Source organism: Ambystoma mexicanum, chromosome 2p, assembly GCF_040938575.1.
Source record: "Ambystoma mexicanum isolate Mex_15411 chromosome 2p, UKY_AmexF1_1, whole genome shotgun sequence".
NCBI lineage: Eukaryota > Metazoa > Chordata > Amphibia > Caudata > Ambystomatidae > Ambystoma > Ambystoma mexicanum.
This window is the reverse complement of record NC_090923.1, coordinates 300236212-300255269: the sequence shown is the minus strand read 5'-3', so window position 1 is coordinate 300255269 and position 19058 is coordinate 300236212. Positions and strand designations below refer to the sequence as shown.

Here is a 19058-nt window from a genome sequence, read left to right as displayed (position 1 = left end):
AGAGGGGGATCGCGTCTCTAAGGGCGCTATCTCGAAGTGGATTATCAACTGTATACAGCTGTGTTACTCTCTTTCTGACAAGACTCTGCCTTTTACGCCAAGGGCCCACTCTACTAGAGGCATTGGTGCCACTCTGGCTTTCATTGCAAATGTTCCCCTCGACACCATTTGCAAAGCGGCTACTTGGAGCTCTATTCACACTTTTACTCAGCATTACTGCATTGACACTCATTCCAAGACAGATACACAAGTGGGACAAGCGGTTCTAAGACACCTGTTTGCTCATGACCCTTCTCACATCCCACCTCCTTCTTCTGGTACTGCTCGCTAATCTATGCACAGCATGTGATCTAAGCAGATTCCACAAGCCTCAGAAGGGATACATTACTCACCGTAATCGTATTTCTGATGCTTGTATCTGCTTAGATTCACATGCGACCCACCCTTCCTCCCCTCCGAGAGAAGGCGCATGATTGCTTGTAGTCTTACCTTTTCTGTCTATCTGCTTGGATTATCTGTACTCACGCTACTCCTCATGCTTCCTCATGTCAGAAAAAATACAATCTGAGGATCCTACACGCGTGAGGGATCTTGGGTACAGTGGACGTCACACTAGGGATAGTATTACTGGCACGCCTGTGTCGACGCCCATTTTCGACTTTCGAAAAACAAACTGTAATACTCCGCAGCTTCCACTAGATGTCGGCCTATGCACAGCATGTGAATCTAAGCAGATACAAGCATCAGAAATACGATTACGGTGAGTAATGTATCCCATATATATATATATATATATATATTGTGGCATCTTGAATCATGATAATGGCAATGTGAATGCGTGATTTACTGTGTCTTAAGTCTGCTTTGTCTTTGCTCTTCCTTAGTACCTATCACTGTATAGTGGTCTCATGTTTTAGTTTTAGGGGTGGATTGGTTTTTAACTGACCACTGCTGTTTTTATGCACTGGTTGCATCATGTGCTAGGTCTTCCTAAAATAATTATTGTACCTAATTGAGTTTATATGTGTGAATTTAATTTGACTGTGTTTACTAAGTGAGATGAACTATCAGCCTTCCTCCCTCCTGAAGTTAAACCGGACTGCTCTGCCATTGGTACTACCCTTGGAGCGGTTTAGCTTCCCTTTTGTTTGCATTTGTTGTTTCACCATTTGTTTTGATGATGGCACATCCACCATCAGACTGCTGTGTAAAAAAAATCCCTCTGACCTTGATTAACGGATAACTGTTTTTCAAGGTAACTGCTTTTCGGAAAAATGCTTAGAGAAGTCAATTAAGCCTTCACATTGGAAAACCTTTTGTCCAATTTGGAGTATGCACCTGTTTCATTAGGCTTTCGTTAATGGGGAATAGATCTAGAAGTTCTTATTTTGTCAAGTTAATTATCCTTTAAAACAACAGATGGCTGCCACTGATAATGATCGATCCACACATGATGTAGAACAGAAATGGACTTAAAATGTTCAAAGAAAAGATAACCATTGTAAAATAGATTTCTGATGCATGTTAATCTGCTTAGAATCACATGCTTTGCATATAGTTCGACATCTAGTGGTAATCGCAGAGTATTGCATCTTTCTTTCGAGGATCGAATGGGGACGTTGACATGGCGTGACTGTAACACTGTCCCTAATGTGACGTGTAGTATACCCAAAATCCTTTGTGCGCCGAGGTCCCTCAGATTGCTTTTCTGCCCAACTAGTTAGACGCCTTATGCGGAGCTCGTCAGAGTTAATATTGCAAAAGTATTTATTTGTTGTCCCACGACCAATGGTTGTCTAGTCTTTACACTTCTCTTCGACGACCACTCCGTGGATCTCTACGCCAACGTCATCCAACTGCTGCTTCGGTGACTGGTGCATCGATCGACGTCCGTCAACCGCGTGGTCTCGGCCCGACAGCCAGGCCCTTACAGTAGGGAGAGTGGGGCCCCGGGTTGGTTGTTTCTTTTCTGAGAATGCATTTCCTCTTCCCCTCTTTACTTTTCTGATCTGGCTGCCGCCTTTCCCCTCTGCTCTGGAGAGGTCTCCATATAAGTTGTGTCCGTCTTGCAACCGAAAATACCCCTGGAAGGACACCCATCGCAAATTCAATGGGTGCTTACCTCGTGACCACGACGAGTAATCCTGTAAGTCCTGCAAACTCTTTCGTCCTAAGACGTTAGAAGATAGGCGGACAAAGCGCTGGGCGGCCTACGCGATGCAGGGCGTTCCTACGTTGGCGCTGTCGCCTCGAGTGACGAGTCTTCTAGCGGCAGCCATGACTCGGATGTGGAGGCCTTAAACCTTTCGGCGGAACCACCCGGCTCCCAGATGCCCGTCACCAACCCCAACAGGCAGGCCACTGGTACTGCTATGGGCAGATCACACACCTGCGACAGGGGCACACACGCACCACCCATGGTTAAGCATACAACCCCCCTGTGCTTCCTCCATGGACACGTCGAAGAAGCATCAGATGCCAACTGGCCCGCAGAAAAACTTCGGTGCCTGCTGAACCTCACGGTGCGGCGCCCTCCCTGCACCCGTCTTCTCTGCATGCGTCCGGGCAATCCACTCATAAGGTCGTCTCTTCGAAAAAGCACACGATTGCCAACACGCTGTCTTAAGAGCGAGTCGGTTCCAAAGGTAACGGCGGAGCCGCTAACTGCGACGCCTACCGGCATATCTAAAACCCTCATACAGCCGCCGAAGATACACAAGAGTCTCGCGGCTATTGTTTCGGCGGCGGAGAGATCCAGAAGCACCCCCTCTCGTCGTGAGGAGTACTCTGAAAGGCCCCAGCCTCCCTCTAGTGAGCCTTTCCCTCCTCCAGACACCTCTGCTTCATCCCTGTGGACCAGGCAGAGGTTCGAAAATTACATGGACAAGATGTCACAATTTATATAGACTTTTCTGAAAGGTTCATTACTCCTAAGAGACCTAGGGAGGAGAACTCCTGCCCCATTTTACCAAAGCTGCAGAAGCTTCCACCTCAAACTCAGACTCAGCAAGAAGCGGTATTTGAGTTTCCCGAGCCAGAGAAGACCTACGAGGACCGCTATAGTCATAAGGACTAGTAGGATGCAACTGACCAGTGCCCAGATTAAGGACAAGATCAGCCAGCAGATGAAGCACCTTGGCTCTCACCCACTCCAACTACTGACCAAGACGTCATTTGTCTGGACCTGTCGTCCTTACCTCAACAGAGGCAGCCTTCGCATATTGACGACCAAATGGCTTTCAATGCTATCCTGAAAAGTGCTGCAGACCACTTTCAAATTGCCACACAGGAAGCTGTTCAGGGCTCTTGATTTTGTTGTGTGAGGTTTTTCCTGTAGAATGTCCTCAAGTCAGGCAATTTCCCTGATGAATTCCATCAAGAAGCGCCTTGCTCCTTCTTTACTGTCCCCTTCCCTTACAAGGGCTATCAACCCTCAGGTTGAGAAACTATTTCGCCCGTCTCCATCTGACCAATGTACATTCAGGGGCATGACACACCAGACTCCCTGGTTGTTACCATCACCAGGAAAAGGGCGGTGTGCCACTGTCTACTGCAGAGGCTCCCCCAACAAAGACTACAATAAACTCTGTCCTTGGCAAGTGTATCACCACATCTACAGCATATTTGACCAGAATTGCTAATAATACTACTCTGCTCGTGAGTTATAGCGATGTGCAGTGGAACCTGCTTCAGGAGGGCCTGCAAGAGGTCTCTGAACCCACACGATCATGCCTGCAGGCGGTCGTTTGAGGAAAGGCAGGTGACACATAACATCCTTAGAAACACGCTGGACGCTGCAGAGACAGCGGGACGCACTCTGGCACAGGGTACTCTTCTCAAGAGGCACGCCTGGCTAAACAAATTCAGGTTTTAAGCCGGGACTCCGGACTCTTTAATAAACAAGCCCATGGAAGATTCGAGCTTGTTCCGTAAGGCTGTGGATGACGCCTTAGAAACGACAAAAAAAGAGCATGAGACACTCAAATCTCGACCAAATCACAGCCAAACCTTTTGAACAGCGGGGAGGTGCAAACTCTCGCTGTTCATTTCGGGGCCAGTCCATCTCCCGATCTCCACACGGACAGTATGTCGCAGAGGTACCCCATGGTCCTCCGGACAAGGTTCAGCTGGCAGCAGCCAAAACCAGACAACGCAGAGGCAAGGGTAGAGGCAGAAACTCCACCACAAGAGGCTCCCCAGCTTCCGCATCCAAATGACTTGCCAGTCCGGGTCCCCTCCCATGCCTCCCTGGTCGGGGGACGGTTGACATCATTCCTTCATGCGTGGCAGGGGGTCACATCAGACCAGTGGGTGCTCAAGACCGTCACCCACGGTTAGTGTATCGAGTTCCACTGGCCATCTCAATACCATCCACCAAAGAGCAGACGCCTATCATCAGCACACCTGCAAATCCTGCTGGAAGAGGTGCAGATCCTTCAGGAAAAGGGCACCATAGAAGTCGCCCCCATTCACCAAGTAAACAAGGTTATTTATTCAGTGTACTTCCTTGTACCCAAAAAGGAGCGCCCTGTGTTAGACTTGCGCCCAGCGAACAAATTTGTCAAACCGCGAAAGTTCAGAATGACAACATTGCAGGAAGTAATTCCACCGCTGGTGCAGGGGGATTACATGGCAACATTGGATATGAAAGATAACTTTCATATTTCAATGTTGCCAGCGCACTGAAAGTACCTAAGGTTCATGATAGAGGACAAGCAATATCAGTTCAAGGTCTTTCCCTTTGGCATTGCCTCAGCCCCCTAGGTGTTCTGCTTAACTCCACAGGCAGTCCATCTCAGTCTACCCTTACCTCGGTGACTGGCTAATAACGGGATTTGTTTGGAACATACCTATCAAATACCCAGAAGACAGTAGATGTCCTCTTCACTAGGGTTTTTGATATACGAGAAGTCCAGCCTAGACCCCAGCCAAGTTGAGCAGTTTCTGGGGGCTCTAATCGGACCAAAGACTGTCTCGCTTTTCCCTCCAATGAGAGGGTTGAAAACATGCTGTTCCAGATCCCGCACTATGGAGCCAATCACGAGGTCACCATACGCAAAGCCATGCCTCTGTTAGGAATGCTGACCTCATTCATTTATCTAGTTCCATACGCACGTCTGCACAATGCGCCAAGTGCAAGAGTGGCTCTCTAGCCAATGGTGTCAGGCCAGCGAACACGGGGACAATTGCAAGGGAAGACCTTCACCACCCCGCAGTGGAAGCTACTCTCACCACGGACGCATCTCTGATGGGGTGGGGGAAGCTTGCCTTCTTCATCAGACAGCACATGGCGTGTGGTCCCCATTGGTAGCAACCAACCACATAAATCTGTTGTAATGGCTCGTAGTGTTCAAGGCCCTGAAAGCATTCCAAACACACCTTCAGTGAATGACAGTCCTAGTCCTCACGGACAGTACCACGGCCATGTATTACCTGAACAAACAGGGGGGCACTCTCTCTTTAGGGCTGTCCAAACAGTCACAGAACATATGGAAATGGGGTCTCAAACACAAGATGTTCCTTTTGGCACAACACGTTCCAGGGGAACTCAATCTTCTGGCGGACGTACTCTGCAAAGACTTCCCATTGCCCGTAGAGTACGAGTGGCGATTAGCTGGTCAAGTGGCACAGCGAGTAGAGCGCTCACTTTGACATCCGTGCAGAGCCTGCTAACTGAGGTTCGAATCCCGGCAGAGCCAAACTCAGCCTTTCATCCTTCCGAGGTCGATAAATGAGCCCCACACACCGTGGGTAATAATAAGCAGCGCTCAGATACCTGAGGGTTCGTAGCGCTATATAAATGCCAAATTATTATTATTATTACACGAAGACCTTGTTCTCAACGTCTTCGCAGACTGGGGCTTCCCAGAGATTGACTTGTTCGCAACTCTGGAGAATGCACAGTGCCCAGAGTACGCCTCCAGGTACCTGCAGAACCGCTACAAGGGGCTCTGGATAACATGGTCATGGTAGTTTGTCTACGCGTTCGATTTCCTCCCCCTCGCCCCCCACTCCTCTGCTCAACAAGATGGTGCACAAGATGCTCCAGGAACCAGTCACGATAATTCAGGTGGGCCCGCCAACCTCGGTTCTCTTATCTCATAGCAGTGTCCGTCTCCCCTCCCGGGAATCTGCCATGCCCTTACAACATGCTGTCACAAGATGGGGATGGGGGAGCAATCCATGCGCGCAAAATCTCAATTTAGCAGCTTGGCTCCTGAGGTATAGAGTTAGGGGTACCTCCAACACACTCAAAGATGTATGGGCATACTCAGGGAACCACGAAAACATTGCTACTCCAGCAAATGGAAACGCTTTGTCATCTGGTGCATTGCCAAGAGCATCAATCCTATTGAATGCACACCAACACATATTTTCCTGTATCTACTCGCCAACTAAATTCAGGCCTAGTTTTTACTACTGTTCCTTCACACATCCCACCACCATCTAGGGGTACTGCTCGCTAGTCTATGCACAGCATGCGAGTCTAAGCAGATTAACAAGCATTTAAAGACATGCATTACTTACCGTAATAGCATTTCTGATGATTGTATCTGCTTAGATTCACATGCGCCCACCCTTCCTCCCCTCATGGAGTAGAAGGAACATAGACATCTTACACCTTCTCTCTCTGTACTCACTCATGATGGTCATAAGGCTCTGTCACGGCAGAAAAAACACAATTGGAGGGACCTCGACGCGTGCAGGATTTTGGGTACACTACACGTCATGTTAGGGATAGTGTTACCGTCACGCCCATGTCGACTTCCCCTTTCGAACCTCGAAAGAAAGATGCAATACTCTGCGATTACCACTAGATGTCGGACTATATGCGCACAGCATGTGAATCTAAGCAGATACAATCATGAGAAATGCTATTACGGTACGTAATGCATGTCATACAACTGTTTTTGCCTTGTTAAACCCCCTTGAAAAACTGAATACAGATCACATTTCAACTGAAACAGCACCATATAATGCATACCATGAAGTAATTTAAAATGTATACTTTGTTATCCCCATATATTTATTATTTCAGTATGTGCAAATTGAGAAAACCAAGGGAGATCCCTGGAGTCAGAATATTCTTATGAATCCAAATGTATTTTCCCAATATAACACCTTCATTTATAGTAGTATATTACAAAAATATTTCTGCACAATAGCTTGTCTCGCTCTTTGGTGGGGGTGGGGGGGACTTGCAACTGACACATGGCAAATGGATACAAGAAGGTATGCCCTGTTGGATGTGAAAAGGAAACCAATCACAGGACACGTCCACTCCATAATGCAGTGTTAAATGAGGCTAGTCAGGTGACTTCAGCCGAGTATAAAAAGTTATGTTCATATGAAAATAAACTAAAGGAGACTGGATCAGTTTCTCATTGCCTGCTAACATGCATACTCTTATCTAGATACAATTTATCTCAAAGAACTGATAACAACATTTGCACTGGGAAGGACCCAAAACGAATTTACAATTGAGCCAAAAGTGGACCAGAACTGGTTGGATAACAATGGGCTGAGACCCATCCAATGACTTGGTTGCCCGATGCCTTCCAATTTTCAACAAGTGGGCTGCACAACCAAAGAGGGGCCCGGGACATACCATTGTTTTATTCCTGTTCATGAAATTTAATTTGACCAAAAGCGTGCATGTATTTTCACCCTACTGTATTTAAATATAATTTCTTACCCATGGAACCCTGAAAAAGTAGGCAGAAGTATTGCTCTCCCAAAATTAAGTAAAATTATGAATTCCCTGAGCTTGTTTCAAAAGATGCAGGGTGTTTGGAATCTTAGGCTTCTTGATCCGACTTCACTGATTTGACTACAGGTTTAAAAAGAACAAAGGTATTACACTTCCATTTCATAATTGAATGCCATGAAGCAGAATAATGCCTAAAGGTTCCAAGATAGAAGGGGGAAAGATTTGATGGGAATTCAATGTTAGCAGCCTGGTATTCTAAGTGGTTCATTCCCTGCAAGCTTCTCTCTCCTTTTCAAAGGAAAACAAAACTATTTGAAATATTCCCTTTCATTTATTCACAACCTCAAAGTACAATCCTTTTGAATTTGTCAATTTCTTCTTAGAAACTAATCTGCAAAAAAAAACAAAATCATGTGTTGTTTTATTCCAATATAGGGATGTCTGATAGAATTTCTTTTGTCCAGCCCAATACAATACTTCAACTGCTTACGCAAAATCATAATTTCAGTTTTCTTTTGTATACATTTGATTTCCTATTTGAAAATAGTATTCAGATGTGAATTGCCTAGTGTAATCCTGAGCACATCTTTTAAAATCAGCATTTATATCTTATATACAAATATGTGGATCTTTGTGTAAATAAAGTAAACCGGACATTTTATGTTAAATCAAAATATTCGAGACCAAAGTGGGTAGACCGCATTATCGTAGTTGGAATTTTTTCATAGTGTTTTGATGTGACCACCCCAGCATTGAGATTATCACCTGTATTTCCCCAATTTATTTAATTTTTTTTAAAAAAACAGATTGTATTGTGTCCTAGATTATGGGCGGGCTTTTTCTCTTTTTAATATATTATATCTGTGCCAATCCTCCACAATAAACCATGCACTATTGAAATAAACAGACATTCATTAAGTTTCCCAACAGACTTTCTTTTTGAGAGAGCCCACCCAGGGACAACATTGGATTTACAGAGATCCTCTAATCTTAGTCATATGGGCTACAAAGGGCAGTACACCGAAAAGGAGTTATAACTGCAGGAGGAGGTCGCTCTGATAGGAAAATAGTCCAAAAAGCAAGCAAACATTTAGGGACTTCAGAGTTAGCAAAAAGAAACCCAAAAATTGCATTTCTCCAGCATGGGGTCTGGCATAGATTCACATGCTCATGAATATTCCCCGTCGTCAGGCCGGGAATCCTCGGTATAGAAAAAAATCAGTTTCGTTTCTGATCTGTCTTTCTTAGTAGTAACCAATCACTGGTCTCTGGGTCATACTGCCCCCAGCCAATGACTGCCCTCTCCCTAAGCCCCGCCTCTGGCAGCCATCCTCAAATTTTTACCGCACGTTCAAGTGTTGGGAGTCCTCGTGCTGTAGCTCTCGAGCTTTTGCTGCGTTTTCGCGCTTTTTCAGGAGATTTTTCTAATTTTTCGGTTAAATAGAGCCTCAAGCTCCACCGTTTCTACAGCTGATCAACGGGGATCCGTTTCGGAGTTTTCTACGCCCCTCAAGGGTGAAGTTTTTGTCGAGTTACGCTTTTGGAGGATTCCAGAAGTTCCGAGGCCTACCCCGGACATGGCCCAGGAGAAAGGAAGCTCGACGCCCGGGACGCTGTTCAGGACCAGCCCTGGATGCCAGCTTCAGAATGTTTTCAAGGAGGACGAGCATTCGTTATGCCTCTACTGTCTCCATGAGGACAAGACGCACACAGAGAAGGACTGTGCGTTTTGTGGGAACATGTCGGAGCGGACCATGAAGGATCGCCACCTCCGTCTCGCCAACTGGCTGGAAGGGAAGAGCCCGTCAGGCGAGAAGAAGAAAAAGAAGTCAGAGCGGTCTTCTAAGTCCTGTGAGGGCGCCCCGGCGACGGGGGCCCAACAAAAGGCTAAGCTCTGCGGGCACCGGGAGTGCCGAACGGTCGGGCTCCTTGGCTGCCAGGCAGGGCGCACCCTCCCCGGCGCCATCAACTACGAGCCAACACTCTGGCTCGGGTAGGAGGAAGTCCGAGAACCCGGCGATGCTTCTGGAGAGGCCCCGGTCGATCTCGATGATTCCGGCAGAGGGGGAGCGAGGCTCGGACCCTCCCCCCAAGGTGAAGGCCCCAGGCGTCCAGAAGGTGGCGATGGCCTTAATTCACCCTGCTAAGACCTCGATTGAGGATGTCGCCCCAGCCCTGGCTTAGCCTGTGGAGGCGCCCTCAGGACCCAGAGACTCCCTGCCACCGCAGAGGAAGTCGTCTTTCAGGCCCATTGAGAAGACCCCCACGAAGTCCTCGTTGGAAAAGGTGGGGGAGGGGCTGGTGGCCATCGTGGATACGGACACGACCTCTGAAGAAGAGCTCATCGAAGTCGTGGAAGAGGCCCAGCCCATCGGGAGGGATCCCGACAAGGGCAACGACGAGAGCGACGGTGTCGCCGACAAGGCTCCTCAAGAGCCCTCGCGTCCGTCGTTTCCGGCGCTGCAGGACACTTCGGCGGCCATTTTGTCAGCGATTCAGTCCTTATGCTCAGAGATAAGGACAAGGTTGCCCCTTCCCCCGACGGAGGTACCTGAGCCAGACCCGACGGGGGAACTGGAGCATCCTACGCCACATCTCCCACCTCTGCACCTGCTCTGCCTTCCCCCCCGGTCTACTACCCATGGGGATGATACAGGCACGGACACGGCTATGTCAGGTATAGATGACGACGGAGGCGATGACGGGACGTGTCCCCCGTCGCCCCCTGCTCGGGCGTCCCCGCCCGACGAGATCGGATCCTTTCATGCCATGATTTCCAGGGCATCCGAGCTTTTCCAGCTCTGCCCAGAAGAAAAGAAGAAAGAAGGGTTCCTTTACCAACGGCGCGAGGCTAAAAGGAAGACGGTCCTCGCCGTACCGCCTCTTGATGACATCTGGGATGAGGGGCTCGCCCTCCTCAAGAACCCTGCCACGGCGCCGGCAAAGAGGGACCGGTACGAGAAGTAGTACCGGGTCCCCGACGCTGCCCCCTTGTGCCTTCGGGCACAACCTACCCCGGATTCGGTCGTCTTGGCGTCGACAAAGAAGAAAGCTAGCGGGGCTTCGGCCTCGACATCAACTTCCCCGCCGGATGGCGAGGGCAGGAAGTTGGACACGATGGGACGACGGATCATCTCATCCGCAGCGACGACTATCAAGGCGGCCAACGCCCTGGCTATCGTAGCCAGCTACGACAGGGAGTTGTGGTTCAAAATGGCCCCTCGGTAAGACTTCCTTCTGGATGCCAAAAGGGCTGAGGCCCTTGAAATCCTACAGGAGGGGGAGATTGCTTCGGACCACGCCATCACGGTGGCAACGGACATCACCGATACCGGTTTCCGTCAGTTGGGCAACAGCGTTTGCTTGAGACGACGAGGATGGCCATGGATTTCCGCCAGGACGTACAAACCAAGGTTTTGGACATGCCCTTCGACGGGAACAACCTTTTAGGGAAGGCGGTTGATGAGTCCCTTCAGGCCATCAAGATGGACACAGAGACTGCCCGGGCACTGGGAGTGCTCCAACGACGACAGCCATCCTTTCGGAGCTCCGGAGGCAGACAAGGTGCCTCCAAGGGATCAGGCAGTGGCTCCTCCACTTACCGCCAAGCGGCAAGATCTTCGTCCCAGGAAGCCTACAGGGGACGCGGCAAGTCAGGTGGTGCCCGTCGTCGACGGGGAGGTCAAGGAGGCAAGGCGGCCTCCAAACAAGATTGAACCGACCGTGGGGTCGGGCCCCCGCTAAAGCACCCCAGTGGGAGGCCGGCTGGCGAGATTAGTCAGCGTGTGGGAGTCCATCTCCACCGACCGCTGGGTGCTGGACGCCCTGGCCCAAGGGCACGCCCTCGAGTTTCAGAAGAAGTGCCCTCGCGTTCCACCCATGGCCAGGAAGGAAAATCACGTCCCTCAACTACTGTTGGAAGTAAGGGCGATGCTCAAGAAGGGTGCCATCGAGCTTGTCCCAAAGAGGCTTCGGGGCTCTGGAGTTTACTCAAGGTACTTCCTCGTAAAAAAGAAGACGGGAGGATTGCGCCCCATCCTGGACCTACGACGACTGAACAAGTACATCGAGGCGCAGAAGTTCCGTATGGTCACCCTCCAGCACGTGCTGGGACAGCTGGAGGAGGGCGATTTCCTGTCGTCGTTGGACTTGGAGGATGAGTACTTCCACATCCCCATTCCAAAAAGACACCGAAAGTTCCTCAGGTTCGTGGTCCAAAGGCGGCACTACCAGTTCAAGGCCCTCCCGTTCGGATTGAAGTCGGCACCCAGGGTGTTCACCAAGTGCCTCGCACCGATGGTGGCGCGGCTGCGCCTACAGGGGATCCACAACTACCCCTACCTGGACGACTGGCTCATCCGGGCAAGGACGAGGGAACACGCCCTGGAGCACACTGCAAAGACCGTCCAGCTGCTCATGGACCTGGGATTCTCCATCAACTTTCCAAAATCCCACCTGGTTCCGCCGCAAGTCGCCCTGTTTCTGGGAGCCAAGCTCGACACAGTGGCGCGGCTGGCCTCGCCGTCGGAGGAAAGGACCAGGACCATTCTGGGCAAGGTGCAGCGTCTGCTGGCCACGGACATGGCCAGGGTAAGATCTATAAAGTCCCTCCTCGGGATGATGTCCTCCTGCATTTATCTGGTGCGCCTTTGCAGGCTTCGGATGCGCCCCTTACAAGAGTTCCTCGATGCCCGCTGGGTCCAGTCGACGGGCAGCTTTGAGGACAGGATCCCTCTCAACGAGACGTTCCGTCAGGCAATCCGGTGGTGGGGTACCCGCTCCCATCTGGCGGCGGGCACGGACTTTCAGATCCCAGCTCACCAGGTGACGGTGACGACGGACGCCTCCCTGGAAGGTTGGGGAGCGCACTCCGGAGATCTTCACATGAGAGGCCTTTGGCTCCCGGAGGAGAAGTCACTCCACATCAACATTTTGGAGCTCCGCGCAGTGTTCTGGGCCCTCAGGTCTTTTCTTCCGTCCCTCAAGGGCAAGGTGGTGAGGATCTTCACCGACAACACCACCATGATATTCTACATCCGGAAGCAGGGCGGGGATCAGGTCCCCGGCCCTATCCAAGGAAGCCCAGGATCTGTGGCATTCGGCCGTCGCCGAACGGATGTTTCTGGTGCCTCTCCATCTGGCAGGGATAAAAAACACTATCGCCGACTCACTCAGCAGGGAGCTGCGCTCTTGCCATGAGTGAGAGCTACGCCAGGATCAAGTGGATCGACTCTTCTGACGATGGGGCGAACCCCAAATCGATCTCTTCGCAACGGCGACTAATTCCAAGTGCCGGAGGTTCGCCAGCAGGTTCCCCCAGCCTAGGAGCATGGGTGATGCTTTCTCGTTCACCTGGGACGGCCTATTTCTTTATGCATTCCCTCCGCTGCCGTTGCTACTCCGGCTCATCAACCAGCTCAAGAGGTCCTGGTGCAGGATGATCCTCGTCGCACCGGCGTGGCCGAGACAGATCTGGTTCCCGGACCTTCTGGACTTGTCAACGTCCACACCAGTCAAGCTGCCGACGGACGCAGACCTTCTCTCCAGAGAAGGAGGTGCCATTCTACACCACAACCCGGAGTCACTGAACTTGCAGGCTTGGCTCCTGCAGCACTAGAGTTTGGAGGGTACGACATCCCGGCCGACTGCAGAGAGGTTCTTGCAAAGGCCAGGGCGTCCTCAACTCTCAAGTGCTACGGACATAAATGGAAGAGGTTCTCTGTCTGGTGCCGTGCACAGAAGATTAACCCTCTGCGGATTACGTCCCCTCAAGTACTGCTGTACCTACTGTCGCTGGCCAAAGCTGGACTGGCTCACGCCTCCATCAAAATACATCTGGCTGCAATCTCCCGATATACCAGGACGGGCGTCCTTGTGGTCTCATCGCCTGGTGAAAGAATTCATGAAGGGACTATTCCGATAATTTCCGCCGGTGAAGGCTCCTGCCCCGGCGTGGGAGCTTAATGTGGTGCTGACCAGGCTCATGGGGGCCCCATTCGAGCCTATGCATTCGGCGCCTCTGAAGTTCCTGTCATGGAAGACGGCTTTCTTCGTGGCCATCACCTCCGCACGACGAGTGGGAGAGATCCAGGCCCTATCTTGCAAGCCTCCATACTTGACTTTTCATGACACGAGGGTGGTGCTGAGGACGCACCCCTCCTTTATGCCCAAGGTGCCGTCGTACTTCCACCTCAACGAGCCCTTGGTGTTGCCAGTTTTCTTCCCGTCGCCTTAGTCGCCGGCCGAGAGGACTTTGCACTCGCTGGATGTAGCTAGAGTGCTGAAGTTCTACGTGGACCGCACAAAGAGTTTTCGGAAGACGTCACAGCTGTTTGTGAACTTTGGGAATGTGAATCAAGGGAAGGCTCTCTCGAAGACTTCCATTTCCAGATGGCTCTCCGTCTGCATCATGCACTGTCACCGGTTGGCAAACCGACCGCTGCCCTGCCGTCCGAGAGCCCATTCGACCAGAGCGATCGCTGCTACCACGGTGTTCCTGTCTGGTGTACCCCTGCTAGACATCTGCAGGGCTGCGACGTGGAGGTCGACGCACACCTTCACAAGATTCTACTGCTTCGATCGGGACTCCAGGGAGGAGTCCAGGGTCGGCCAAGCAGTTCTGCGCAACCTGTTCGCCTTAGGTGAGTCTGGTGAGGAGGTAAGAGTTGCTTAATGTTGAGTTGTATTGCTTAATATTGAGCCTGTTGCCACCTCCCGTGGTTGTGCATGTGTGTACTGCTATGTATTCTCTTATTCATGAGCATGTGAATCCATGCCAGACCCCATGCTGGAGAAGGAACAAGTTACTTACCTGTAACTGTTGTTCTCCAGCATGGGTCTGGCATGGATTCACATGCGAACCCTCCCGCCTACCCCTCTGCGGCTCTTCACTTGGTCATACTGCCACTTTACGTGCTACCAAATCTGAGGATGGCTGCCAGAGGCGGGGCTTAGGGAGAGGGCAGTCATTGGCTGGGGGCAGTATGACCCAGAGACCAGTGATTGGTTACTACTAAGAAAGACAGATCAGAAACGAAACTGATACTGATTTTTTTCTATACCGAGGATTCCCAGCCTGGCGACGGGGAATATTCATGAGCATGTGAATCCATGCCAGACCCATGCTGGAGAACAACAGTTACAGGTAAGTAACTTGTTCCTTTCACCACCTCAGTGGATCCTCAGTCTGAGTCAGGGCCTTGAGTCAAACCACAGACCGACCACCCTAAACTGCTTGAAATGACCACTGGGCCTGTCATGCGTCCAAGCCCAGTGGTCACTGTGCTCACTAAAGGGCTTTGGCCTTGGTCAGTGGCATTGTGGGATACTACTGTTTTTCTTCTTTGTCTTTTTCCATATCTTATTGAAATGGTGGGTATGCGCTTCTATGCATTAGCATATGTGCTGCTATGAGAAGTGTAAGGTGGTGGGCAAGTAATGGTTAAAATGGAGTTATGGTTTATATTGGTACCATAACTGGCGAATTTAAGGCCTTATTTTGTGCCACAATCAAAAAGGTACCTAAAGCAACATTTTCTTGTCGCTGAATATCTTTTCTATAATGGTCTATGCGATCAGATCTACAGTACCCTCTGGGCTTGGCCTGTGGCCATGCCAATGGTCACTTTCCCTGTCCACGGCCTTTGGCACAATTGGCAATGAACATAAATACACACTCGTAAATATAGGTCATGTATTAAGCAACGATAGTCTATGACCTGTGGATACTCTGGCCGTGACCAGAACACCCACAAACTGTCCGAAGTATATTGGATAAAGAAACGTTTTTGATAATCTCATGTTGATGTATTTAGGAATTGGAGTATGTAGTATAAATCTGAAAATATCTTTTGACTTGTTAAATGATGAACATATACTCCTCTTGTGAGCCAAAGCAAATGAATTGACAAATAGGCCTTGCATGCGACCATGCTAAATGGCCACTTTCCCTCATTGTAGGTCCATGTGTTACTGTCCAGCGCCAGCTTTCACCCTTGACATGCCCCAAAGCACTTACTGTGGCCCCTAACGATTTCTCAAAACGCGCCAGTGTTCTATGCATGCTTCGGATTCTTTCTTTTTTTAAATTTAATTTACTCGTAGCTTGTAGAGGCCTTGTGCAAGGTGCATATACATCCTACACGCATGCGCACACTCACACACCTCCATTACCCATGCAGTTGCGCATATACAGCACTTGCACATAGAAAACGTAACTATGTACAATTTTAAGAAAAATAACTTTCACTTTATGCATCGAACCACTGAATGTTGGCATATGCAAACCATGTGAATCCAAAACAAAGAAAAATGGCAAAAATACAAATTACACGTAAGTAACGTTTTCCATGTGCAGCACATGCATAAAAAGATGGTGCCTGTCCTTGTATAGAGAAGGATCATTTTCATTTGGTGCCTGGAAACACTTTTTGCTGTATAGCGTGCCTTTTAAATATTCAATAAAATAAATTCGTCATCCACTGGATTTTGCTGAAGTGTTTGCATAGCTTTTGACTCAAACACGAATATCCACACATTTCTTTAGTGCAAATGAGAAGCAAGTATATGAAAAATGAAATGACTCGGATTATATCAATTGGGTTGTACATCAAACTAATGATGTGAAATACATATTTTACTGCAGGCATCTATTACAATTAATAACATTGTTGCCAAAGAAGGTGGGTTTGAGATGTACTATCTAAATGTTTTATTTGGTTTTGTTCTTAGACGACCTAGAGGAGTTATTTCCACGCCTGTGATAAGAACTTTTGGAAGAGGAGGCAAATATTACGGCAGAGGTTACAAACCTCAAGCAGTGACTGGGCAGGTAATGGCATTCTTACAGATAATGGACTGATCTATTATTTTATGTTACGGGTTCCTGTGGCTAAAGGTGTTTAGTGGTACAACTTTCAGCTACTACATAAGTGTGAATTTTCCTTTTCGATTGTGTGAATTGGTTGAGGGACTTTTAGTTTATTTTTAATTTTTTTGCCTAAAAAAGCCCTCGAACTTAAATCATCATGTAGGCCAATAATCGCCACTCCATCTTGGTCAAGCTCATTGTAAAGGTGGGGGAGATCCAGATGTTTATTTTTTGTGAATTCAGTCATTGCCTTTCAGCAGTCCAATCTGGCTACAGCCTGAAACATGGCAGACACCATTTTACTGGGTTTTTGAATGATGATCTAGCTGTAGTAGTAGAGGGTCATGGGTGTATTGTTATCAAACTATTTGTATTGCTTTGGTGCACACAGGTTACAGACATCTTTGTACATATTCATTGAGAAATGTACAGAGGTAAACATTGAAACACATATAGAATAAACATAGAATTATCACATTTGTATGATCTACCATAGTTGCTTCCCAATTCCCTGTGTGGAGATTGTGCTCAAGTCTCGCATTGCTTTAGTCGCCCTCATTCTAGCTTGGGCTAAGTTTCATGCATCTCGATCATCTTGGCCTTATGATCTTTATACGCTGACCACATGCAGCCAAAGCAGGCCTGGTTCAATTAGTGTAGTATACAGGGGCATAACCATCACTCCAGGGCTGTCTCAGATTAGTAGGCGTTTGCAACAGATCCCAAACCTCATGCTGTATACTATAGTGAACTGCACTATCTTCCATTCTGCCCATTATGTTTATTTTGGCCTGATGAACCTTTGAAAGTCCCTCAGCCAGCAACTCATCAGTGGTGCCTTCCATGCCATAACAATTTTACGTGCAGCCAGAACCAATCCTAATGAAAGGATCTTGCCCAACATCTTAATCCGTGTCCCTCTACCACCTTTAAACAAGCCCAATAAACTAATTTTAACTGATGCCTGAACATGCAACCCTTTGAACTCAACCAGTTTATCTACCACTTGGCTCCAAAACAACGTAACTACATCGCATTCCCACCACATGTGAATCTAAGAGCCAATCTCTCACATGCATCGCCAGCAATCCTCATTCGTACCATGTGACATTTTAGCAACCACAACTGGGGAAATGTGTTGTTGCATAGCGCATTTATATTGTATCCATTGGAGACAAACATTCCTGGACACTTTTTTTGTGTAAAGCAACAGTCCATTCGCCATCACAGGGCGGTTCCCCCACTTCCACCCTCTTCATCTATACTATTTGCCATTTGCATTGCATACATCTGTGATAGGTGTACACCCTTCTGTTAACTATCTCAGCGCAACATTAATTGCGTGTGTCTTTGGCAGCAAGGGGAATCCCGGCGATATAGGTCTGTCTGCCATTAATTTAGCAATATCCAATAGACTGAGAAGAAGTTGACGATGCTCCACTTGGAACTCTTGAAATGTCATAGCCCCTATCTCCCACATATAAATCCTTGATTCAAACTCCCAGACCTATGCGTCCTGCACGTGCACCCATCCAATTGTAACCAAGTCTACCAAATGGGAGGCTTACTTCTGGCAAAAGGGGCAGGTTCTGCCCTGGAGGTATCGTTACCTGCCTCCCCACCTGTAACTTCTGGTGAGGGGAGACATCCAAGTGAACCCCTGCCCCTTCTTGATACTCCCAACACAAGAACAGCTGAAGCAGTCTATGCATACTTGCAATCGTGTCAGTAATGAAATCCACCTGCCGGGTACAAGAACCATTCTAGTTTTCCCAATGTCATGTCTACAATACGGAAATATTTGTTCGGGACCGGCATATGCATTACCTGGAGGAAATACAATTATTGTGGTAAAGCTAGCATTTTTGCAAGAGCAACCCGTTCCAACACTGACAACGGGAATCTGATCCAAAAATATGCAGTCCTGCTGAATGCAATTATTCCCTGTACTTATCCGACCCATCCCCTTTCCTCCATCCTTGTGGGCGTCCTCCAACATGGGGGACTGTACCGGAACCTTTGGCAGCAAAAAACATTGGCTTCCCCCCTTAAATTTAGTATAGCGAGTGGGAACGCAGCCTCGAGCGTGGGAATCCCACACCGAGGTCCCGCCCTCTTGCGCCTCACCTTAGTCCCTTTTTCCGCACGGACGGTGTCGGACCTGACAGCCAGCGCTGATGCTTTTCGTTTGCTCCCTGTTTTGTTTTTTCAATCTTATTTAAAGGGATGGTCTAGTAAAAATTATTATTTAAAAAATAGATAGGCAACATAAAAAAAAAAATACTAGCATTCTCCGTTTTAAAACTTCCTATGTAAAATTTTGAGCTATTCAAGCTCAAAATTCGCCAAAGCAAGCATATGGGCGCATCCATTTTGTGAAATGGAGGCCCTCCTGTGCTGGCTTTTGCTTTTGCGGCACTAATGAAGGAAAAGCCAGCCAGCTGGAGTAAACAAAGGCTACCGCTGGGTGGCTTTCCC

The 19058-nt window shown here is 48.8% G+C and overlaps 1 protein-coding gene across 2 annotated transcripts in view; it reads left to right on the top strand.

Moving 5' to 3' along the window:
• FAM120A (family with sequence similarity 120 member A) overlaps positions 1-19058 on the top strand; it is a 1536407-nt gene that overhangs the window by 1349681 nt on the left and 167668 nt on the right. For both annotated transcript variants that reach the window (XM_069643586.1, XM_069643587.1), the window contains one exon: positions 16442-16541. In XM_069643586.1, coding sequence (XP_069499687.1) covers positions 16442-16541 — 100 coding nt within the window. The remainder of the gene's footprint in view (positions 1-16441; positions 16542-19058) is intronic.